Source organism: Pristiophorus japonicus, chromosome 6 (genome assembly GCF_044704955.1).
Source record: "Pristiophorus japonicus isolate sPriJap1 chromosome 6, sPriJap1.hap1, whole genome shotgun sequence".
Taxonomy (NCBI): Eukaryota; Metazoa; Chordata; class Chondrichthyes; family Pristiophoridae; genus Pristiophorus; species Pristiophorus japonicus.
The window spans coordinates 225,563,104-225,589,760 of record NC_091982.1 but is presented as its reverse complement, the minus strand read 5'-3'; the positions used below and the strand labels follow the sequence as shown (position 1 = coordinate 225,589,760).

Here is a 26,657-nt window from a genome sequence, read left to right as displayed (position 1 = left end):
CCTCTGTCACTTATGTTCTTCTTTCACAATAGCACCAGGTAAATAGGCTTGACAAATGGTCACCACTATTCATGGAGACAAAACATATTTACATAATTTTTTCAAAATATCCAAATAAAAAATAGAAGTAAATCTTACCCTAACTTCATCTTCAGCCCGGGAAGGCAGTGGGCCGGCCTGTGCGTTAGGCCACTCGGCCTGACATAGGGGCGGGATGCACCAGCAGCCAGTACGATGATGATGATTGGGTCCCACGCTGCAGCACGCACACAGAGAGGCTGGGGGCGAGGAGCTACTGCGCATGCGCGCACATTCCAACGCGCATGTGCATATGTCCCGGCACTGTTTTCAGTGCGGGACGCTGGCTCTGCCCCTGACCCAACTGGCCACACTGTGCGAAGACCAGGGAGAGGCCGGACAGCGGCGAAAGTAAGGAGCGATTTTTTTCGGAGCACTGTTCAACGCAGAATAGCGGCGCATCTCCGGTCAGTGCTCCGAAAAAAGGGGTGGGCACTAAAAATCATGGCAAGAAAACAGGCTTCGGCCCACGGTCTACTGAAAGATCACACTGCCAAAGTGGCCACAAGAATATATATATATATTTTAAAACCTACAACACTGCATCAACGAGAGTCTCCCTTACCTTCTCATGAGCTGCCAGACTAGTGCCAGTGTAAGTGTTGGATTGCCATCATTCAAGTCTTGCCCACCAATACCCACAAGGGAAAAGCTGGCCTTGGTCTTACCCAGTTCAACAGCATAGTTGCAGTTTTCAAGCTGGAGAGAGAGAGAACAGTCGTGACACTAAGCTTGTGCGCAATCAGTCTTCAATGCAACAATTATGAATGAGGCAGAATGCTTACACTCGGCTTTTAGTACACAGCAAAAGTGTGACACACGCACTTTTAATTAGTTACGGGGCCTTTAAGTTATGGCAAGTTTATTTGAAAAAATATATTTTTGAAGTTATTTTCATTCAGTTACCATCTATGAATCTCAACATGATATGATAATGGAAGCTGCCAGAAAGAGTGAAATTCCTCTGTACACTTGGAGTTTTCTGAGAGTTCTCAGCCAGTCATAGCTTTCCTTTATCCTTTTCGGTATCATTAATTGTTTAATAAGGAAAAAAAGATTATGTTTAGCATCAAGGTGTTCATTTGCCAAGCAGCAGTCTCTGACGTAAGGTGAAGGCTGGATGCACATTCACATTCATTATTGACATTCAAAAATAACATTTGGGAAATAATCATGAATTATATACTTAATCACTGGAAAACACTCTTGCCCCAGCAAGATAGTAGCTTCAAGTTTTAAAATTCAATCACAATTAGACCCTTCAGTAGCAGAGTACATCCTCGGTCAACGATCTACAGTACGCGGACGACGCTTGCGTCTGCGCACAGAGGCTGAACGCCAAGCCATCGTCAACACCTTCACCGAGGCATAGAAAAGAATAGGCCTTACACTGAACATCCATAAGACAAAGGTCCTCCACCAACCTGGCCCGCCACACAGCACTGCCCCCCAGTCATCAAGATCCACGGCGCGGCCCTGGACAACGTGGACCATTTTCCATATCTCGGAGTCTACTATCAGCAAGGGCAGACATCAATGACGAGGTCCAGCAGCGCCTCCAGTGCTCCAGCGCAGCCTTTGGTTGTCTGAGGAAGAGTGTGTTTGAAGACCAGGACCTCAAATCTGGCACCAAGCTCATAGTCTACAGGGCTGTAGTGATACCTGCCCTCCTATATGGCTCAGAGACATGGACCATATACAGTAGACACCTCAAGTTGTTGGAGAAATACCACCAACGCAGCCTCCACCAGATCCTGCAAATCCACTGGGAGGATAGATGCACCAACGTCAGTGTTTTCGCTCAGGCCAACATCCCCAGCATCGAAGCATTGACCACACTTGATCAGCTCCGCAGGGCAGGCTACATCATCCGCATGTCCGACATGAGACTCCCAAAGAAAGCGCTCTACTCGGAACTCCTAGACGGCAAGCGAGCCCCAGATAAAGTGCAACATCCGCACTGACACCTGGGAGTCCCTGGCCAAAGACTGCCCTAAGTGGAGGAAGTGCATCCGGGAGGGTGCTGAGCACCTCGAGTCTCATCACCGAGAACATACAGAAAGCAAGCGGAAAGAGCGTGCGGCAAACCAGACTCCCCACCCACCCTTTTCTTCAACCACTGTCTGTCCCACCTGTGACAGAGACTGTAACTCCCGTATTGGACTGTTCAGTCACCTGAGAACTCACTTTTAGAATGGAAGCAAGTCTTCCTCGATTCTGAGCCATTGCCTATGATGATGATGATGATGATGATGATGGATATCATGAACATGGAAGGAGACATACTGCGATTCTAATGTGTTGTGATGTGAGGAGCATACTATCTGTAAAATATTATTTTAACTATAACCTAATAACTCCTTGATCAGCATGTGTTTAAAATCAGAATGACTAATCAGAATCAGAGGCCTCTCTAACATTCATTTGGTAACGGTAATGTGCAGTGTAGAATTGAGCCACACAGCTGAGAAAGGTTGGAGGTTCTAACACCTATCCAGGATGGATTAGCTGATCTCACTTGGGGCAGAGTCCTGTAATTTGCCTTAATATTAATCAGTTCGAGAAGAGGAGGACTGAGGATGGGTGTTTCTGTTTCTGATCACTGCCCAGCACCTTGCTGAAAGGTTATGAAGACAGGATTGCCCCAGCTGTGGTGCTCTCCAAGACGGAACAGTGTGTTGACAGTATCTGTCCGGCCTGACACACAAAGAATAGCTACTTGGCCGAGGTAGCAGAGGATAACTGCTGCCTGAGCAACTGCACTCCATCATGAGTCAACAGTGTCAGGATGGGGAGAAAATTGGGAAAGTTAAGAACCAAATGTTTCAGACAGCAGAAAAGAACAGACATTATTCATCCAAGTTTGTTCCAGAAGAATATCACCAAATGACTCGCATGTCTAACATTTATAGTATAAATCCATGCCCATTACAAAGAAAAAACATGCATCCTAAAAAGATTTACATTATTGGTGCTCACAGTTTGAAGGAGAGGAGGCAAGTAATTCAACTTACTTTCTTCATGTTAGCCCCAAGCTGTGGATAGGGAGGCCTGTTGACACGGTTCCAATCTACTGGCACAGTGACATTCTCATACAGCTGGAATATTACTAAGCCATCAGTCAGGTCACTGAATAGAAGCAAAACAGCAGATGGTCAGCACTTTGTGCAACTTTAGAAAACAGTGTCAAACAAACAATGATCAAAGGTACAGAAGCACAATGTCAGAACCTGTCTTTTCTCTTCACAGATGCCGGCTGCCCTGCTATGTAAGTTTTCAGTTTTTATTTCCGCTTTTTATCAAACAAACCTCGATGGTGAAGGTGGATTAGCAATACAGCACAATGTTTTCTTGATTCGTTCAAGTGAAAGGGCCAACATTGTCAAAGGCACAATTTAATTGCCCAACCCCAGTTGTCCCTGTACTGCTGGTGCTGCCACGCTGGTGTTTGGCGGGGAACTCGAGGATTCTGACCCAGCAAGTATGAATTGATGCATTGCACCAGGCATTGGTTAGAATCCTGGTGCATGTTATTCTGTACACAGGAAGTGCCTGATGTCAGCTGAGCCATTAAGGATTTGGTGAAAGTGAGATCCAGAGCGAATGAAAAATAAAAAATGCAACCGAAACCCCGGCCGGAATTTTCTTGACCTCGGTGGGTCCGTTGTGGGCGGTGGCCATGTCGGGTCATGACCCCGCTGCTGCTCAAAATGAACTTACCTTAATGGGGCCTATTAAGCCTGCCCAACGCGTTACCCAGCCCAATGAGGTGGAGCGGGACTGGTGACATGTTTTCAGTCCAGATCTTTAAAGGGACCGTGGTCACATTACCTTTGAAGTTTCATCTAACATAGTTCGGTCAGTGTCCTACAGCATTGGAGGGCTGCAAACATTGACAATGGCTGCACAGAGGCAGAGGGCTGCACCAGCTTCTCCGATGACTCCCTCCAGAGTGAGTGCACGCAGGGAGGTCCTCTTCCCTTTTGATGGGCTGAAGAAACCTCCCCAGGAGACCAAGACACCCTGGCTTCAGATTGCAGAGGAGGTCACAAGCAGGGATGTGGTCAGGAGGACCTGGGTGCAATGCCACAAACGTTTAATCTCATTAGATCAGGAAATGTTAGTACAAAGTCACACTCGCATGCATCCTGCTGTGCCTCTCATCACATCCCCAATCATTCTGCCTTCCCCACCCTACTCCTGCATATCCAACATCACACCAACTTACCTTGCACCTCCATCCATCCCTGTCTCTCTGTCTACATTTTATCACATCCCTGTCATCTCTTCACAGAGCACACACACACAGCTCTTAACATGGAGGCTGCTAGGTCCGGAAGCTACCTGTCTGTTTATTATAACTCTGCAGCTGCAGTACACAATACATCCACATCCACAGTATGGAGCTACAAGCATTACAAGCTTACAGCACTTACAGATATCACACTTCTCCCTCCTTAATGAAAAACCCATCATAACAACATCATAATTAAACTTCATTTTTATACATATTTACAAATTTAACTTTACGACTTGTTTTCTGTTTCGAAAAGGATACCTTCGCTCTCGAACAGAAACTTCCAAACACGGTGTTGATTTCACACTCATTTGAGGCTCATCCTGATGAACATTTTCCTCTATGGAATTTCCTTGATTTTCATTTGCACTCACTCCAACTTCAGGCTCTTTGTTTCCCTGACTTGGACTCAGACTTTCATTCTGATTCTCTCCTGGATTTGTTTGCATTGGATTTAGGATTTGCTACTGGTATATCAAAACTATCTGATGAGTCAGAAATAATTGAATCATTCCCACCTTCAACTCCTTCCATGTCTGTAGGCAAAATATGATCAATATGGACAAACCTAACCTGTCCATTATCAAACATCTTCACCAAATATGTGCGAGGACCACATATCTTCGCCACTCTTCCAGGAAACCACTTTAACCGTTTATGGTGATGGTTCTTCACTCTCACCTTCTGGTTTAATTTCACTCTTCTCTCTTTTAGTCTCCCTTTATCATGATTCTCTTTTGGTCTAATTTGTGTCTCTTCTACAGACTGTGCCAAATTTGGCTTTAACAATGAGAATCTGGTTCGTGGCTGTCGTTTGAGAAACAACTCCGCTGGTGTTCTACCAGTAGTTGTATGAAGAGTATTTCGATATGTAATCAAAAAATTAGCCAATTTGTGATCCAATGACAACTGTCGTTTTCTTGGATTTGGATCTAACATTTGTTTTATGAGGGCACGTTTGACAATTTGTACAGTGCGCTCTGCTGCACCATTCGAAGCAGGGTGGTATGGTGGAACCTTGGTATGTTTCATACCATTTTTGCTTGTGAATTGTGCAAATTCTTCTGAACAGAATTGTGGTCCATTATCCGAAACAATTTCTTCAGGGAGGCCAAATGCAGAAAATAATTTTCGTATAATGTCCAATGTTTTACTTGTTGTTATTTTCCACATTGGAAACACCTCAACCCACTTTGAATGACTATCAATTATAACGAACAATTGTTGTCCATTTAACTCAGCAAAATCAATATGTAGCCTTTGCCACACCCTGGGAGGCCATTTCCATGGCTGTAATGATACTGGTGGTGGTTGCTTGCTTACTGATTGACATGTCGTACACTGACTCACAATGTACTCTATATCTTTATCACGACCTGGCCACCATAAATAACTGCGTGCAAAACTCTTGGTCAAGCACATTCCCAGGTGCTGGTCATGGAGGTCTCCCAATAATTTGGACCTGAATTTATTTGGTATAACCACTCTTGCGCCCCACATGATACAATCTTTATCTACTGATAATTCATTCCTACGAATGAAGAATGGATGTGTATCTTTGTCTGTTAACTGGTTTGGCCATCCAGTTGCAATATACTCATACACCTTTGACATCACGGGGTCACGTTTAGTTGCTCTACCAATCTCTTCAGCTGTGACTGGCAGTTCATCAATGTATGAAAAATAAAACACTTCTTCCCTATCGGGTGTAACCTGTGATGGGGAAGGCAACCTAGACATTGCATCAGCATTACTGTGATCAGCTGATCATCTGTATTCAATATCATATCTATATGCTGACAAAATCAAAGCCCATCTCTGCATTCGGGCTGCAGCTAATGTTGGAACTGGGGACTTTGGATGGAGGATTGCTGTTAGGGGCTTATGGTCCATAACTATGGTAAACTTACAGCCATACAAGTATTTGTGAAACTTCTTGACCCCAAAAATTAATGCCTTTCAATTTGCGCATAATTACTCTCACTGGCACTGAGAGTGCGTGAAGCAAAAGCAATTGGTCTTTCCTCCCCACTACTTGATACATGAGAGATTACTGCCCCAACTCCATACGGAGAGGCATCACATGCTAGCTTAATCTCCTTAGATATGTTGTAGTGAACTAACATGGTGCTCTCTACCAATTTGTTTTTAAACTCCTTGAAGGTTGTTTCGCATTCTTTTGGCCACTTCCACTGGACCTGTTTTTTCAAAAGTTCATTCAGTGGATGTAATACTGCAGGCAAATTTGGTAGGAACTTCCCATAATAGTTCAAAAGACCCAAGAATGAACGAAGTTCAGTGACATTCCTGGGAGTGGGTGCATTTCTAATTGCATCCAATTTTTCAATGGTTGGATGTAAATCATCTTTGTCTACTCTGTACCCTAAGTACTCCACTGAGTTTTTAAATAACGCACAGTTACGAGCAGATACTCGTACTCTGTGCTTCTCTAGCCGTTTGAGGACTTCATTCAATATTTTATTATGAATTTGCTTATTTGGTGCTGAAATTAGTATGTCATCCAAATAACATACTACCCCTTCAATACCTGGTTCATCACCCCTTGGAATATGGCTGGGGTGGACGACACTCCAAACAGTAGCCTATTAAACTGATATAGGCCTAGATGAGTGTTTATAGTCAAACATGACTTGGACTCCTCATCTAGTTCAAGCTGTAAGTAGGCATTCGGAAGATCCAGTTTTGAGAAGATCTGACCACCTGTTAGTGTTGTGAACAAATCTTCTATATTCGGCAATGTATTGGAGACATTACCCTCTAGAACCTGGTTTACGGTTACCTTATAATCACCACACAATCTTACTTTACCATCAGACTTAGGTACAACAACAATGGATGTAGCCCAATTACATCGATCTAGCTTACAAATAATGTTCTCAGTCTCTAGTCTTTTGAGTTCTTGCTCAACTTTCTCTGAGTGCATATGGTACGGAACATAGCTTGTAGTAAACCGATCTAGCATCCTTCTGTACCCTGACACTCGCCTTGAAGCCTTGGATCGGACTGCCCGTTTCGCAGAACACCTTCGGATACTGTTTGATAACCTCATCCATTGATGAAAATCTCGCTTCCACAGAGAAGATCTTACTCCAATCCAGCTTCAGTGAGCTTAACCAATTTCTTCCTAGTAAAGCTGTCTTGTCTCCTTTCACTATTATTAGGGGCAAGTTCTGAAATTGATCTTTATATTTCACCGGTACGGTGATACGGCCTACTAGAGGAATTTTCTCTCCCGAGTAGCCTCTCAGCTCTATCTTGGATTTCTCCAGTTCGAAATCACGCAATTTGTCGCGGTACAGCGACTCCGGTATTACACTCACGGAGGCACCCGTGTCAATTTCCATTGGTATCTTGAATCCTGCAACATCTAGGTGGATTTTGCTGCTTTCTGAATCGCTGTCCTTTAACCTCGTGCTCCTGATGATGTGTAATTCTAACATCTCCTCGTCCTGCTGTTGTTCTTTCAAGCCATGCAGTCTCTTTGGATTACTACTCATAGCTTGGAATGCTGGACTCATAGCTTTAAAATCTGGTTTACCCTTCGTCGGCATGTCTTCGCAAGATGCCCAGTCTTTCTGCAGAAGAAACACTCTGCCTTCACGTATGGACAACTTTCAGCAATGTGTTGTCCCAGGCACCTATAGCACGACTTCGACGCTCTGGTAGAATTTCCAGTTTCTGAGACTTTCGGCCCTGGCCGTCTTTTACTTTGAACCTGCAGGTGATTTACCTCGGTTGACTGATGACCGTAATCATTATTTAATTCTCGGGAATATTGTTCGGCCATACTCAGAGTTCACTGTCTGACAAGCAATCTCAAAAGTCAAGTCATCCGTCATCAATAACTTGCTGCTGATCGCATCATTTTTCACCCCTCAAACATAATGATCCCGTAATGCTCGGTTTTGAAAGTTCCCAAAATTACAGTGCATCGATAGCTTTTTTAATGCTATGATGTAATCAGCGATACTTTCATCAATCTTTTGATTCCAAATCCCGAAACGATAGCTTTCAGCAATTTCTAACGGTTTGGGGTTATAGTGCTGCTCCAGCTTCATTAAAATCTTTTTAAGCATTGTGTCCTTTGGCTCGTCAGGCACAAGCAGATTTACAAGGGTTTCGTATAAGGCCGGACCTGCCACGGATAAGAAAATCGCTTTCTTCCATTCCAACACAGCCTGGTTTTGGACTGCATTGTCTGGAACTTCGATTATGTTATTTGCAGTGAAATACATTTCTAGCCGATCCACATACACTTTAAAACGTTCCTGGTCGTGTCTATATTCACCCAACTATCCGATTACACCTGCCATGTTTAATCTCTAGCTGTTCTCAGTGTGCTGTAGTTTACCTCGGATTTTGTAGCTTTTTTTTTCAAAACAGAAACTTCCAAAGTCTTCTGTCAGCTGGCTGAATCCTTCAACAAAATTTAAGCTTTAAACATCCGAAAAATCTCCATCCTCAGTCGCCAACTGTCATATCTTCACAGAGCACACACACAGAGCTCTGAACATGGAGGCTGCTAGGTCCGGAAGCTACCTGTCTGTTTATTATAACTCTGCAGCTGCAGTACACAATACGTCCACATCCACGGTATGGAGCTACAAGCATTACAAGCTTACAGCACTTACAGACATCACAATCCCCATCTCACTAGCCACTCCTCACACTCACACACATCCTAGTGCAAACATACCAAATAACAGCACACAATGGTAGGCACTTGGGTGGTTTATGCAATGTTTATGTAAAGTTTCTGTTATTGTGGTGTCAAACATTAAAAAATATTTTTTCCACTATTTTCTGGTCTTACACAGATTTGTGAGCACCTTTGGAAGTGGCTTAGTGAGTTGCAGTGAATGGTGAGACATAATGGTGCCCCCTGCAATGGTGCAGCATGTGAAAGGAACGGCTTGGTCATTGTAGGGATGCTCTTGTGGTGTTGTTGTGGGGCGCATCATGTAGCAGCCAGGGTGTACAGCGTAAAGTTAACTAAATCTGTCCATGATGAGGCCATACCTGGCCTCCTGGGCAGCATTGTGCTCGGGTACTGATACCCTGTGCCCTGTGTAGCATCGGGTGATTGCAGAGAAGGTTGGTGTTGTTGGTGCTGGGGCTCATCATGGTCCAATTCTGAGGACCATGGTGCGACAGTATAAGCGGCACCCATGTTGATGGAATAGATGGCAGGTGAAGTACAGAGAACAGAAGCATTCTGTCAACGGTGAGAAAGTTCTTCCTGGATGACACTGGATGGAGACTTTGCTGGAAAAACTTGCAGCCTACAGAATCTGTGTTGGTAATGGACTGAGCAACAGCTTCTGCCTGAGGAAAGAGATCATCTGTCAGGTGGGAGCTTTTACTGTACATTTGATGCTGTCAAGTAATCAGCTGGAGCAATGGCCACAGAACTCCCGCCTCAGGATGACAGACATGGTTCCCGAGCAGCATGAGTCCCGTGGCCAAAGTGAAAAAAGGCTTAAGAACCTGTAAACTACTTGATAATCATTTCCATTATGAAGCCCCACTGCTGTCGGTCGGTTCGTTCGACTCCACGATGACAGACGCACGTGTGGTGGGGGGGGGGGGGGGGGGGGGGGCCGGATGACAGCGGGTTCCCATCCTTAAAGAGCCTTCTCTTTAAGGGGCGCCCCAGGCAGCTGGCGCTGACATCGGGCCGCACCAGCCTCGAGACCTGCGGGGAAATTTCCTCCGCTGGCCGCAAAGGGGTCGGCGCACACTACGACAATGTCATCACCAGTTGCACACCGGCCCCAGGCACTAACCACAGGGCGCGGCGGGACTGGAAAATCTCCCCCAAAATCTCGGGCAATTTCACCCACGGTGCCACCTCCTCCGCCCCCGGAGGTGCTAATGGGGCACATAAAAGGGACACTTTAGTCCCCATTGCCTGCTCCATCTTGACAGCTATAATGTGGTAGAGTGCATCTCCCACCCATTTTAGAACCTGTGTTGTATTCCTTTGGCATGATAAACTGTGTGACCTTAATCAGCATGACTATGGCAAAAGGGACAGAAACAAGCAATCTGCAGGCCCAGAAATTCATCACTCCCTGTGATCGGAGTGCCTGCAACTGAGTGTCCCTTTAAGTAGAAGCGTCCGGTCAGTCAGTGCCTGAAACCAATCCTGTGAACTTTTACTCAGTTGCACTGAGCTCCTAATTACATCATAGGACTCTGCTTTGGATGCATTCATAAGGCACTCGCCTGCCTCCGTCAGGATACTCAGCCACCTAAAAAAAGTGAGCAGTTAAAATGGCAGTCAGCGCAATTACCATGAACTGAGTAATAGGTCATGGGGGAGAGTCAGAGTTGTTCTTTATCTAGGATGGGGATTGCAATTTTCCAGGGTGGTAGTGGGAGCGATCAGTGGCGGGTCGGGTGGCAAAGATGCCCCGGGCCGTCATTTTATTTTGTCGGCAGACTCTTCAGTCGACCCGACAATGGTGGTCTTGTCCGGCCGCCATCATGCAGCCCGTCACTCCCTTTTGGGTGCCAGGCTACTGGTCCGATCGAGCGTGGTCCTGGTGGCCACCAAAGGGCCTGCAAAGTGTGCAGCGACCCTCCCATTTAACTGAAGGGGAGGGACTTTGTAGTGCGTCAAAGCACCAACCTCTTCAGTGCGGCGGCTTGTTTGAGGGGCACGCCAGGGGTGGGACTTGCAGCCCGGGCGGTAAAAGTCCTGGGTCCGGCAGGTTAACGCCCCTAAATGGGTCGCGGAGCAATTTCGGCCCCAATATCTTACCCCAGTTTTCCAGATGTGATTTAACTTGTGTATTACACAGTATCTACATAACCTCTGCAGACCTATATACTGATTTATCCCAATATTCTATTAGCTTTGTCACATTGGCTAGACATTGAAAGTGAACCTCCTGTTCTTCTAAAGTTCCATTCTAGATTTCCCGTTTAATAAATCTATTCCATTTATTGCACATTTATAATCAGGTAGTTTATCATCCAATGTGCAACAGTCGATGTTAAACGTAATTTGTTTGGCAGTTGCACAGCTGATGCAAATCCCTCCATCAGTCATTAACTGCATCCTTCGCTGTTACTGCTCTCCCTATATAGAAAGCATTTGATAAAATTCTGCATACACGCTTATCTGAAACATAAATTGCGAATTGGTGAAACAAATTGGGAGTTGGTTAAAGCAGCAAGACGAGAACGTGGTTAGTAATGGGAAGCAATGCTCCCAAGTGCTCCATGATGACTCCTTTACTGTTCAAGGGTTAGCAAAAAGGAAGAGTTAATGGCAAGCTCATTTAGATAAGTGAATAAGTTCAAAGATGGCTGGAGTTATTTGAGAAGTTTTATTTATTTAATCGTTCACAGGATGTGGCCATCACTGGCAAGGCCAGCATTTATTGCCCATCCCTGATTGCCCTAGAGAAGGTGTTGGTGAGCTGTTTTCTTCAACCGCTGCAGTCCATGTGGTGAAGGTGCTCCCACAGTGCTGTTAGGGAGGGAGTTCCAGGATTTTAACACAGCGACAATAAAGCCCAAGTCAGGATGGTGTGTGACTCGGAGGAGAACTTGCAGATGATGGTGTTCCCATTCTGCCCTTGTCCTAGGTGGTAGAGGTCATGGGTTTGGGAGGTGCTGCCGAAATACCTTTGGCGAGATGCGCAGTGCATCTTGTAGATGGTACACACTGCAGCCACGATGGAGGAAGGAGTGAATGTTTAAAGTGATGGATGTGGTACCAATCAAGCGGGCTGCTTTGCCTGGATGGTATTGCATTTCTTGAATATTGTTGGAGCTGCACTCATCCAGGCAAATAGGAAGTGTTCCATCACACTCCTGACTTGTGCCTTGTAGATGGTGGACAGACTTTGGGGAGTCAGGAGGTGAGACACTCACCGCAGAATACCCAGCCTCTGACCTACTCTTATACCCACAGTATTTAAGTGGCTGGTCCAGTTAAGTTTCTGGTCAATGGTGACTCCCAGGATGTTGATGGTGTGGGATTTGACGATGATGTGACGAGAAAAAGATTAGTTAAGACAAATGTAAGTCCCTTGCAGCCGGACTCAGGTGAATTTATAATGGGGAACAAAGAAATGGCAGACCAATTGAACAAATACTTTGGTTCCGTCTTCACGAAGGAAGACACAAATAACCTTCCGAAAGTACTCGGGGACCGAGGGTCTAGTGAGAAAGAGGAACTGAAGGATATCCTTATTAGGCTGGAAATTGTGTTAGGGAAATTGATAGAATTGAAGGCCGATAAATCCCCGGGGCCTGATTGTCTACATCCCAGAGTACTTAAGGAAGTGGCCCTAGAAATAGTGGATGCATTGGTGATCATTTTCCAATAGTCTTTTGACTCTGGATCAGTTCCTATGGATTGGAGGTTCCTATGGACACCACTTTTTAAAAAAGGAGGGAGAGAGAAAACGGGTAAGTATAGACCGGTTAGCCTGACATCAGTAGTGGGGAAAATATTGGAATCAATTATTAAGGATAAAATAGCAGCGCATTTGTAAAGCAGTGACAGGATTGGTCCAAGTCAGCATGGATTTATGAAAGGGAAATCATGCTTGACAAATTTTCTGGAATTTTTTGAGGATGTAACGAGTAGAGTGGACAAGGGAGAACCAGTGGATGTGGTGTATTTGGACTTTCAAAAGCCCTTTGACAAGGTCCCACATAAGAAATTGGTGTGCAAAATCAAAGCACATGGTATTGGGGGTAATGAACTGGCGTGGATAGAGAATTGGTTGGCAGACAGGAAACAGAGAGTCGGTAAACGGGTTCTTTTCGGAATGTGAGGCAGTGACTAGTGGAGTGCCGCAGGGCTCAGTGCTGGGACCCCAGCTCTTAGCAATATACATTAATGATTTAAATGAAGGAATTCAGTGTAATATCTCCAAGTTTGCAGATGACACTAAACTGGGTCGTGGTGTGAGCTGTGAGGAGGACGCTAAGAGGCTGCAATGTGATTTGGACAGGTTAGGTGAGTGGGCAAATTGCATGGCAGATGCAGTATAATGTGGATAAATGTGAGGTTATCCACTTTGGTGGCAAAAACATGAAGGCAGAATATTATCTGTTGGCGGCAGATTAGGAAAAGGGGAGGTGCAACGAGACCTGGGTGTCATGGTTCATCAGTCATTGAAAGTTGGCATGCAGGTACAGCTGGTGGTGAAGGCGGCAAATGGCATGTTGGCCTTCATAGCTGGGGGATTTAAGTATAGGAGCAGGGAGGTCTTACTGCAGTTGTACAGGGCCTTGGTGACACCTCACCTGGAATATTGTGTTCAGTTTTGGTCTCCTAATCTGAGGAAGGACGTTCTTGCTATTGTGGGAGTGCAGCGAAGGTTCACCAGACTGATTTCAGGGATGGCTGGACTGTCATATGAGGAGAGACTGGATCAACTGGGCCTTTATTCACTGGAGTTTAGAAGAATGAGAGGGGATCTCATGGAAACGTATAAGATTCTGACGGGACTGGACAGGTTAGATGCGGGAAGAATGTTCCCGATTTTGGGGAAGTCCAGAGCCGGGGACACAGTCTTAGGATAAGGGGTAGGCCATTTAGGACTGAGATGAGAAGAACCTTCTTCACTCAGAGAGTTGTTAACCTGTGGAATTCCCTGCCGCAGAGAGTTGTTGATGCCAGTTCATTGGATATATTCAAGAGGGAGTTAGATATGGCCCTTACGGCTAAAGGGATCAAGGGGTATGGAGAGAAAGCAGGAAAGGGATACTGAGCTAAATGATCAGCCATGATCTTATTGAATGGTGGTGCAGGCTCGAAGGGCCGAATGGCATACTCCTGCACCTATTTTCTATGTTTCTATGATAATGCCACTGACTGTCAAGGGGAGATGGTTAGACTCTCTCTTGTTGGAGATGGTCATTGCCTGGCACTTGTATGATGCAAATGTTACTTGGCACTTATCAGCCCAAGCCTGAACTTTGTGCAGGTCTTGTCTTTCTGCATGCTGAGGAATTGTGAATGGAACTGAACACAGTGCAATCATCAGCGAACATCCCCACTTCTGACCTTATGATGGCAGTCAGGTCATTAATGAAGCAGCTGAAGATGGTTGGGCCTAGGACACTGCCCTGAGGAAGTCCTGCAGCAATGCCCTGGGGCTATGATGATTGACGTCCAACCATCACAACCATCTTCCTTTGTGCTAGGTATGACTCTAGCCAGTGGAGAGTTTTCCCTCTGATTCCCATTGACATCAATTTTACTGGGGCTCCTTACGTCAAAGGCTGCCTTGATGTTAAGGGCAGTCACTCTCACCTCACCTCTTGAATTCCGCTCTTTTGTCCATGTTTGAACCAAGGTTGTAATGAGGTCTGGAACCGAGTAGTCCTGGCGGTACCCAAACTGAGCAGGTTTTTGGTGAGTAAGTGCGGCTTGATAGCATTGTCGATAACCCCTTCCATCACTTTGCTAATGATTGAGAATAGGCTGTTGAGGTGGTAATTGGCCGGATTGGATTTATCCTGTTTTTGTAGACAGGGCATACCTGTGCGATTTTCCACTTTGTCGAGAAGATGCCAGTGTTGTAGCTGTACTGGAACAGCTTGGCTAGAGGCGCGGCTAGTTCTGGAGCACAAGTCTTCAGCATGACAGCCGGGATGTTGTGAGGGCCCATAGCCTTTGCTGCATCCACCCATTTCTTGATATCTCGTGGAGTGAATCGAATTGGCTGAAGACTGGCATCTGTGATGATAGGGACCTCGGGAGGAGGCAGAGATGGATCATGCACTCGGCACTTCTGGCTGAAGATGGTTGCAAACACTTCAGCCTTGTCTTTTGCACTCGTGTGCTGGGCTGCACCACATTGAGGATGAGGATATTCAGGGAGCCTCCTCGTCCCGTTAGTTATTTGGTTTTCTTAGGGACCACCCAAGTCTGACACAACACCTCTGTTAGTACTCTTTTAACAAACTCCTTTGTTCTAAAGTGCTGTGATATGCAAAGGGAGCCAAGCAATTAAGGCATGTCTGTTGCAAGCATGGGCACCCATTAAAACAGGGGAGGGCCTTGGTCACAATAGGTTCCAATGAAATGTAAGATTGCTATAGAGAAAGTAAATAGAGTTCTGTGAAATATTGCTCAGCACATGATGATCAAAATTCAGAGTTATATAAGGTTATGTAGGGTTTGACACATTCACAGTTGAAATATTGTGTTCAAATTGCTTCCCATATCTGGTGAGGGGCATTGAGGAGTATGTTGTGTTAAAGTTCACCGAGTGATGTGTCAAAGAGAACCCATAGATTCCCCAAGGAATCTGTGAAGAACTTTGTGAAAGTCCAAAAAACACTGTCGGGTGTTCCATATTTGTTTTCTTTGGAATATCCTTAAAAACGTCACGGAAGTTGGTCAAGCGGGCAATATGGAGGAAATCTGTCAAACAAGGAGCCAAGATTGGATCTACACAGCAATTAGTTTTTCAGTTCCTAAAACTTCCATTAAAGCAACAGTATTACTGAACTTTCACTTTATTATGTAAGAATCATCAAACTGAAGAAAACATGTTTTACCTGTAAAGGTGATTGACAAAGGGACTCACCCCCTGTGAATTCATCCAGTTCCTGAAGGTTCTCTCTTCCCTCGACTCACCTACAACAATACAAGATTATTGGGGAAAAAAGAACTGAATGGTGCGATAAACAGTTAAAGAATCTTCTAGAGACTGGTGCAGAAAGCAAAGGGAGAGGTGGAAACAACTAGTTGATTCTCGAGTACAATTTTATTGTTCTGCACTCTTTTTGATGCAGCTATTGTATCCACACCAGTCAAGTCCTGCTAGTTACTTTATGAATGCTATTAATTACATTTTAAAAATAAATATATATTGGCCTATAATTTGTCAAAATAAAAGACTTGCATTTATATAGCACTTTTCATCACCACTGGATGTCTCAAAGCGCTTTACAGCCAATTAAGTACTTTTGAAGTGCAGTCACTGTTGTAATGTGGAAAACGCAGCAGCCAACTTGCGCGCAGCAAGCTCCCACAAACAGCAATGTGATAATGACTCGATAATCTGTTTTTTGTTATGTTAATATAGGGATAAATATTCGCCAGGATACTGGGGATAACTCCGCTGTTCTTCTTCGAAATAGTGCCATGGGATCTTTTACATCCACTTGAGCGCGCAGACGGGGCCTCGGTTTAACGTCTCATCCGAAAGACGGCACCTCCAACAGTGTGCCGCTCCCTCAGCACTGCACTGGAGTGTCAGCCTAGATTTTTGTGCTCAAGTCCCTGGATTGGGACTTGAACCTTTTGACTCAGAGGCGAGTGTGCTGCCCACTGAGCCACAGCTGACACTACACTAAAAGAACGACAAGGCTGATGCTGCCTGCAGTAATTTATGCGCAAATTCTACATAAACTGCAAGCAGTGACAGATGTGCAGTTACACGTGGAAATCCAAAAGTTGCTATCCGAGATGCGCCGCCCGATTTGCGAAAACGGCATCTGGTTCGCGATTAAAATGTATTGAACGGCATGAGGATGCTGTATTTGCATAGAAGATATGAATTAACTCACCACAGAAGGTTAGAGCTGGTGTGAAGTGATGCAAGGAACCGGTCTGGGAGCCATTTAAGGTCCTCACATATTTAATTAAGCCTGGATTAGCTGTCAAAGATTCTTTTAATGATGTGCTAAGTATTAATTACTGCCAATGAACCGCTCTGGCACTGTAAATTAATGATTGCAAGTATGGAGTCTCATTCCTTCAGGTTTTATTTGATGTTTCCTTCTTCTTAGGGTCTCCCTCGAATCGAGGATGACCCGCTTCCACACCAAAAAGGGATGAGTTCGATGAGTTCAGAGTTGTTTCATTGAAGAACCCAATATTCAGATCCCGAGCTGCATCCTGAAGAGTGGAAGATGCCTGTGTGTGGCATGCGCGGGAGGTGTGGGTCTCAGGCCCCGAACAACAACTTGCCGGTCCGGCGTTTGGCCCGAGCGGGACCCCCGGGGGGCAGCTGCGGAGCTTTCTCCCAGCGACAGGCCCGTGGGGGGGGGGGGGGGCGGAACGGCCCCCATCTTGCTCGGGCAGGGGCAGCAGGGCGCATGCATGGTCCCCTTGGGCAGGAACCAGGAGTAGAGAATGTTGTGAAGTTCTATCCTGGACTCAGTGAGGACTTTTGTAAACTGCTGCGATGTTTCCTATCACAGTAACTCCACTTCAGAAAGTACAGCATCGTCTGTAAAGCGCTGTAAGATGCTCTGAGGTCATGAAAGGCACCACAGAAATGCAAGTGTTTCTTGTTTTCTGTCATTGGATATTTAAAAAACGTAAAATTTAAAATGATTTTATTTTAAAAACTTTGTCTCTTATTTTCTCTCTGAATCCAATCCTTCTTTCCATCTCTTTATTTCTCCTCCTCTACCTGATTTGTATCCTTGCACTGCTAATTTCACAATCCTTCAATCTGATTGGTTAAGGAGTTGGTTGGCCTGATCACTCAGAGCCCAATGCCTGGTTTCCCTTGCTGCGACGCTGTCAACTTACATTTTCAGCAACTTGCCACACAAAATATCGGCAAGATTAATCGGACCAAGCCACGTCCAACTAACAGCGGACGCCATTCATTGCCCTGCTGCAGCAAATTATGGGCCACGATAGCCACAGTACGGTTTAAACGCATTGTCGTACATTTGAAATAATTTGTACTACAGCAACATCTGCCTATATCTTATACACCTTGCAAGCATCATTTTTTTTCGAAGTTCTGTTCAATTTTATCATGTTGGCCTTGATTTTTTTGGGGTAATAATGGTGAAACGCTTAGCAACTTCAGGGTTTAGCGTATGCACAGATAAACATGGGAATCCAGAAGTTGCTGTTAGTCATTCCGTGCTCCGGCAGAGGTTTTGCTGAGGAACTCCCCAAAACCAGTAGCCAATTCAAATCACCTTAAGGATGAAAACATCCCCTAATGGTATATCGCTGTTAAATCCCCCCACAACCTCGAAAAAAAAGTTAAGCCTTGTTGCAAGAGGTGTAACTGGGTTTCCAATGGTACAATGAACAACTGTTCTTGCCCTGTAAAACTAATTTCATAATTGCAGAATGTCAAATTTTTCCATTAATATGATTAAGAATTACACTAGTTTTTAAAATTATATATATATTTAAAGTTTATCGTATTTCGGCTTCTACCTTAATCCTATGTGTATATCTCAATCTTTATCTTGCACTCCGTAAAATTTATAAAAAGTAAATTAAAATAGGTGCATTTTACTTCCTGGTTTGCTGTCTGTGAGAATTCATCAATGTAATTGGCTGCTCAGCCTGCTTGATGATATCACTGTTGCTGGACGCTGAAGATCTCTTAGACTTGGAGCCAGATTCAAACATAGGCTGGGAGAGTTGAAATCGGCACCACAGAGATCTCTACATCTTTGTGGGCAGCTTTCTTTGAGGTCAGCGACGAGCATCGTTGCTTCGTCACTGACTGCAAATTCCAGACCACTCACTTTTTTTTGTTAACTCCTTAAAACATTAGTTAAGTTTCTTCATCATGGAGGGGTGTTACTCCTGCACTCATTACTGGATTGCGAGTGCATTTCGTTTTCTTCCAGTTGCATGTTCAGCCAAGAACTCACTAATGGCGGTGCAGGCTCGAAGGGCCGAATGGCCTACTCCTGCACCTATTTTCTATGTTTCTATGTTCTGTGTTCACCATGTTATAATAACTAAACAAATAGCAGATAAGAACTTCCATTAAATGCCACAATAGATTATACTTCTTTGGTCATTACTAGAAATTGGCAGAAAGTTAAGAGGCCCCAACATTTAATCATGGTATAACACCCCCTGCACAGGAATGATCTCAAGCACAACAAAAATCTTTCATCGGCTGCAAGTTTGATTCATGACAGGAGGTTGGTGTTATTACACTGGGTAATGAGGCAGTGTCTCCTGCAAGGCTTTGTCACATGAAAAATTCTGGCTGATATCCACAAAGGGGATAATTGGCTTGGTGGAAATGGAGCTTCCGCTGTAAGGGAAAACGAGCGATGGCAGTTCTATTTGATAGATTGCAATTGTGAAATATCGAGCAATGTGAAAATAATCCCCAACACCTCGCCAGCAGGAAACTTAGAACTGTGGTATTACCATCCGTGACACTTAAATTACCACCGGGCGTCTTTCTGGAACAGGATCCATTATAAAACTGTGAACTTTAAAGGCAATTAAATCAAATCTATACATTATCCACTAGGTGATATCCTCCTAAAGGGGAACTTAGCTAGGCTGTTTGTCGTTTCACTGCCTATTTCTATCATTCCGTGTTTTTAGCATGTTGTCTGAGTGAGGCCCTGAATACACCTACTTATTGCTACTGGATTGTCAGGGTATCTTTGCCTTGCTTTTATCTATCAACAATGGTCAGAGGAATCTATTTCACTACTTGAACAGAAAAGTCACTACAATTAACTTCACAGAAAAACTGAGAGTCTTTCTTACAGCATCTGCTCGCAGTTCTTCGCAGGCACAAATACTATGGCAACCAGATGACCTATATATATATATATATATATATATTTATGTAAATAGTCGTCTGACTGCAAGAACACGAATCTACTTAAAACATTAATCTTATTTAATGCAGGCAATCAAGAAGAGGGACATACAATTAAATCCATTGATCTGCCTTTGCTACCCTTTAAATAACCCTGTATTGTATCTAACCATTCATTTTAAATCACCTAAAATGAAATAAGATATAACCACAGAAAAAAAGGCCACAGCCTGATTCTGCAACAATGTAGACGGGTGGTGTAACAGGGGTTAGTGAGATATCAATTTGGAAATCAAATTAAAATTGAATTTATTAAGCATAATTCATTTATAAGTTATCCTCCAAGTTTCATAAATATAGGACATATAGCTTCAAGTAAAAAAAAAAGATTATTGTGCTTATTCGTATAAACTGGCAGATTTATTTAATTTGCTTAGCAAGCATACTCTCCCAGATTTAAAAATAATTCTGAGTTATGAAAGTACAATTCACACCCCACTGTTTTCTTTGTCCTAATCCTATACTTCCCCCAGGTGCACAGCACAGTACAGTGTCCTGCACACCACCAAAAATGGCTTCATATTTTTACAATAATTGCCTTAGATCAGAAGTTTACAAATGTATCATTGAGGTTAGAACCAAATAAATATTTATTTCTACTTTTTATAAACAACAGATTTATTCAGAAAATAATAAATTCCAGATTATGGAAATTAACTAAGTTAAAAAAAATTGTTTTTCAAAGACACGATATTCTAACATGGAAGTACACGGTATCTTATGTTACAGACAACACAAACAAGTGTCATTTCAAGGCACAGAAAAACTGCATGCTGAGTATTGCTTAGAAAATCAGAGGAATAAGCAAGGTTTAACGATGCATTATTTGAACAAATAAATTTTAAAAACACTTGTACGCTAAAATCATAGTAATTTTTTTAAATCTGAGGTAAATTCCATCTAAGATGATAAGGCACTTTGTACAATTTATATTCGAATTATAAATCCACTGGCTTTCTATTCTACTTCTTCAAATCCAATTTAGAAAGGAATCTGGCGAGGGTATAGATGTTCCCTAGAGTTCAAACACATTTTTAAATATTGAGGTGATAATTGGGAGGGAGGAAACCCCGCCAAGGTAACATGCTGCCTTCCTTACTGACAAGTGTTGCCAATGAAAACCAGTGTCGGTCTTCACTTTCGTAAGTGAATACAAACATATCTGTCAATTAATATCTGCTACTTAGATTACATGGGTGTAAAAGAAATCAAAAGAATTTTCCATAATGCATCCTTAATTTTGATCATATATAGCGTATAGTTTCCTCATTAGTGATACACAACTGGAAAATAAAATCTTCATATAACAGCACCCTTCATGCAGTGTTGTATATTTTCACATCAAGAAGTCAACATCAGCGTGATTCCTTTCCACTTACCTCAACTTGCCACAACCATGCTCAGGTGGGCTGTCACAATGATAAAAACATTGAAAACAACAACAAACTATACACTATATAATTATAAATTATTGTCTCATTCAATCTTTGGGTTCTGCATTTATGGCACCAGAACCATTCAATTGAATGTTTGCTTTGTAACTTGTTTCCAGTCATGACTTTCACATGAGAAAAATAAATCACCTACAGTCACGTCACACTCGGTTACTCAGTGTAAAAATGATGGCAGTTTCCAGGAAAGGCAGCTATGTAAATCAGCAAAGGACTCCCAGAAACTGCCCTGTTATCAAAGCAAATCAACAGTTGTAAAAATATGGAGCAGAGGGAGGGGTTGAAAAGAGAGGGGTGTGCGAGCACATTAATCGTTTCTAAATACAGTACCTACAATGGGAGGGGTCAATTCTGCATTCACCAAGGAAAGCAAAAACAAAACACATTTTGAAGCAATTTGACCATTTACATCCCGCTCCAAACATAATTCAAGAGGAGGGAGGGAGGGGGTGGGGAGAGGAGTGGGAGGAGAGGAGGGAAGGGAGGGGGAGAGAAGGGAAGGAGCGGGAGAGGAAAGGGATGGGGAGGGAGAGGAGGGGGAGAGGAGGAGGAGGGAGGGGGAAGGGAGGGAGGGGGAAGGGAGAGAGGGAGAGGATGGGAGAGGGAGGGAGGAAGAGGAGAGGGAGAGCAAAGCGAGGGGAGGGGGAGGGCGAGCAAACCAAGGGGTGGGGGAGGGAGAGTGGGGGGGGCAGAAGGAGAGGAGGGTGGGGGGGAAAGAGAGGAGGGAGGGGGGGAGGGGGGGGAAAGAGAGGAGGGAGGGAGGGAGGGAGGGAGGGAGGGAGGGAGGGAGGGAAAGAGAGAGGAGGGAGGGAGGGAGGGAGGGAGGGAGGGTGGGGGAAGAGAGAGGAGGGAGGAAGGGAGGGGGGGAAGAGAGAGGAGGGAGGGAGGGAGGGTGGGGGAAAGAGAGAAGAGGGAGGGAGGGAGGGTGGGAGAGAGAGGAGGGAGGGAGGGAGGGGGAGAGAGAGGAGGGAGGGGAAGAGAGAGGAGGGAGGGAGGGGGAGAGAGAGGAGGGAGGGAGGGGGAGAGAGAGGTGGGAGGGAGGGGGAGAGAGGGGAGGGAGGGAGGGGGAGAGAGGGGAGGGAGGGAGGGAGGGGGAGAGAGGGGAGGGAGGGAGGGAACGAGAGGTTGGGAGGAGGGAGCAGAGGTCCCAGCACTGTTTTCAGCACTGGGACCTGGCTCCACCCCCGACCACGCTGAACACGAAGATGTCCTGAGCGAGCGAGAGGTGGGAGGGAGCGAGGGAGGGAGGGAGAGAGAGAGGGAGGGAGAGAGAGGAGGGGGGGGGTGGGGGGAGAAGAGGAGGGAGGGAGGTGGCGAGGCTGTACGGGCCGGGTCGTGCCGTTGCCGCCGACACTTCTCGTGTCCCGCCCCCAACGAGATGCCGGTCAGGCCCTGCCGACGACGGGGAGTGAGGGGAGCGCGAAGGGGGTGGGGGCTTTGGGGGGGGAAAGAGAGAGAAGAGGTGGGAGGGAGGGGTGGGAATGCTGAAGAGGAGTGGGGGCCAGGGGGGAGGAGTGAGCTGAATGGGAGGGAGGTCCGAGGGCAAGAGTCGGGCCCCTCCCACACAGCCTCGGGGGCGAGGAGCTACTGCACATGTGCGCACACTCAAGCTCGCATGTGCAGAGGTCCCGGCACTGTTTTCAGCACTGGGACCTGGCTCCACCCCCAACCACGCTGAACACGAAGATGTCCTGAGGAGCTCACAGAATCACAAGGTAAGTTTTCGGCGCCCTTTTTCTTCCAGATGCACTATTTTTCCAGAGGGCGGAAACTTGGTACCCAATGAAACTGTCTAGAACAACCAGCTACAGACTTCAAATAACCGTAATACAGTTCCTCATTTGAGGAGTTGACATGAATCATGCCTAAATGGACACTGGAAACTTGCATCGAGTTATTTTTTTCCATTCCATTACTTACCTTCTCTTCATTTAATTATGAGAAAGTTACTTTGATCCTATTGTGTCTTAGAACAGAATATTGTTGATCACTGTGTTACCAGGAGTGCCACAGCAGTCTTTACACACTAAGAATTATGGATTAAATCTGTGATCTGTTCATGTTTAAAGCTCATCAAGGCATAATTCGTGTACGTAATGAAACAAGGGAGCGCACAGGACAAAAGGAGCAAGAAACTAACAGAGGCACTAGAGCAATAAACAGTCAAGATCAAAAACAGGAATGAAAATAGTGCTTTCTATGTGGGGGTTTAGTTCTCTTTCAACTTATGTTGCTATTCTAGATCCAGCTACATACTTCTCAACATCCAACATTCATACCTTCCAACAGAGTGAGGTCGTAATCCTTGTTTGGCTTGAGCAGTGCTGGGTATTTGTTGAACAGGTTGGCCACAAATGCCAGGTTGAGTTTAGGATTACCATTGACAACATCAGCTGGAGTAACAAACTGTCTGCAGCCTAATCTATCAGCTTGTTGCAGCATGTATCCTGCCCTCTTAAGATCATCCTTTTCCTGTAAGATCATTAAAAGAACAAGTAGACATCAAAATAGTTTCTTAAAAAAGAAATGAGAACAAATACCAAATAAAAAGCACCAAAGTGAACTTACATTAAAACCTTCCATTTCAATCACAATCATCATGTCATCACCTTCTCCAGTGGGTGCAATCTGATTGAGCAGGTGGAAATAAGCCTTGGAATCCTAGAAGTAAGTGGGACATCAAACAGAAGTTGGATTACAGGGATGAAACAAACCCTAAAGTTTCCAGGGAGAGGACAGTTAGTTAGTTATACTGGAAGAAAACAGCAGAAACTCTAGTCCTATTACTCAAACACACAGGAGATTTCAATTCAATGTTGTTTGTGTTTTTCTACCGACGGAAACATTTGTGTTGTCTACACACCAACTGTGAACAGTCACCAATACAGAACGTCACATCTCTGCTATGCAAAACAAATCAGTGGGGGTAGATCCTGACTTTGTGCATTAGTATAAAACGGATGATAGCAAATCGGCAGCTCATTTTACATCTGTCCCAATTTTAGTTTCCTTCGAAGTCAATGGAAATATCATTTTTGTATTTCTTATACTTGAAATGGTTATCTGCCTGTGAATTGGTCAGTATGGTGTCTATAGGTGCTGTACCAATCGAAATTTTCCTTTCCAATTTATAGGATACTAAGCCGCATAAATATTTTTCATCTCATCACATCCAGCTGAAAGAAGGTCCCACTATTTGCCCATTTTGAGAGTTAGGAAAATAAAATGCAACTTTTTAAATAAATAATTGCAAGTTCTGAGAGCTATTAATTGTAAGCAAATATCAATAAAAAATCTGATATCCCAAGAATTTGGTGCAGCTTTTAGGAGGTCCCGTTTGTTACAATCAAAATCCCAAATCAGTACTGTTACAACAACTTGAACGTCCAAAACAGAGCAGCAAAACAGACTGAAATAGTTGCAACCAAACAACATGAAGGACGAGAAATCGGTCAAAATTTCAAAAAGGAACACTTGAAGCCGACCCAATTTAAATTTCAGTCCCGCTCCTGTTGTTAAGGAAAAGGCACCAGGGAGACTGTACAGTGAAGAGAGGGGAGGGGAGGGCAGAAGTCACACCCGCATTTGTCCTTCTCGAAGGGCTGGGAGACACTGGGCTTCTTACCTACAAAGTGATGAATAGCATCGAGGGATTGAGTGGGTGAGCTAAGCTAAATATAAGACTGACTTGCTGAGAAAAAAAGGAAGATAAAAAAGAGGCTATTCCACCGATGAAGCTTGTACTGTTGTATTCATACCCCTGCTCAACCCACACACAAGATGCTCAACACCAGTCTTAGTGGGCAAAACATTTGTCAGATGGAGTATAATGTGGGAAAATGTGAGGTTATCCATTTTTGGCAGAAATAATAGAAAAGCAAATTATAATTTAAATGGAGGAAAATTGCAAAGTGCTGATGTACAGAGAGACCTGGGGTCCTGTGCATGAAATACAAAAAGTTAGTATGCAGGTACAACAAGTAATCAGGAAGGCAAATGGAATGTTGGTCTTTATTGCAACGGGGATAGAGTATAAAAGCAGAGAAGTCCTGCTACAACTGTACAGGGTATTGGTGAGGACACACCTGGAATACTGCGTACAGTTTTGGTCTCCATATTTAAGAAGGATATGCTTGCATTGGAGGCTGTTCAGAGAAGGTTCACGAGGTTGATTCCGGAGATGAGGGGGTTGACTTATGAGGATAGGTTGAGCCTATACACATTAGAGTTCAGAAGAATGAGAGGTGATCTAATTGAAACTTTTCAGATAATGAGGGGGCTCGACAAGGTGGATGCAGAGATGATATTTCCACTCATAGGGGAAACTAAAACTAGGGGACATAGTCTTAGAATAAGGGGCCGCCCATTTAAAACTGAGATGAGGAGAAATTTCTTCTCTCAAGAGGGTTGTAAATCTGTGGAATTCTCTGCCCCAGAGAGCTGTGGAAGCTGGGTCATTGAATATATTTAAGGTGGAGATAGACAGATTTTTGAGCGATAAGGGAGTAAATGGTTATGGGGAGCGGGTGGTGAAGTGGAGCTGAGTCCATGATCAGATCAGCCATGGTCTTATTAATGGCGGAGCAGGTTTGAGGGGCCAAATGGCCTACTCCTGCTCCTATTTCTTATGTTCTTATGTAGTAGCGAAAAGGTTTAGTGGAAATGTTAGTACCTTAATGTCTTGACTGAAGTTGCTGATTTTTTTATACTCTGCATTTTCGAGATGGTAATTGACCCAACGCAGCAGAAGATCTTCGGGTGAAAGTTTCAACAACTCCTCTAACTCTTCACCTTCCATCAACAGAGCAATAAGTGCTAGAATCAAAGAACCAACTGTATCAGCATCTTAGCATTTCTCAGGATGCAAAATATTATATTCATGCAAAACCACAAAACCATATATTTAACATCATGATACTGTGGACATTTTTTGTAAGTTTACCTAAGAGTAGGCTTGCTTTAAAAACTCTGAACAAAATGTGCCACATTGTAGTCTGCTTGGCAACCAAACTTATAAATGTCATTTTCATCACAAGGTGAGCTTCATCACTGCACTCTCCTGTTTATTAAACACAGTAAAGTAGCTTGACAGACATTACCATGGAGACAGGGCCCTGTAAAGGAGCATCTTCATGCCTCAAAAGTTGTTGAAAGTATTTGCTCTAATGATAATACACATACAATAATCATTCTTCTCATGTCATGAAG

General features: G+C 44.3%; 1 protein-coding gene across 1 annotated transcript in view; it reads right to left on the bottom strand.

The window, feature by feature from the left end:
• The window catches only part of LOC139265396 (plastin-1-like), a 196,260-nt gene that overhangs the window by 18,597 nt on the left and 151,006 nt on the right, over window positions 1-26,657 (bottom strand). The window contains exons 8-13 of the mRNA XM_070882386.1: window positions 26,122-26,264; window positions 24,018-24,110; window positions 23,729-23,921; window positions 15,935-16,013; window positions 3,093-3,207; window positions 644-777 (exon numbers count right to left, since the gene is read on the bottom strand). Of these exons, the coding sequence (XP_070738487.1) occupies window positions 644-777; window positions 3,093-3,207; window positions 15,935-16,013; window positions 23,729-23,921; window positions 24,018-24,110; window positions 26,122-26,264 (757 nt within the window). The remainder of the gene's footprint in view (window positions 1-643; window positions 778-3,092; window positions 3,208-15,934; window positions 16,014-23,728; window positions 23,922-24,017; window positions 24,111-26,121; window positions 26,265-26,657) is intronic.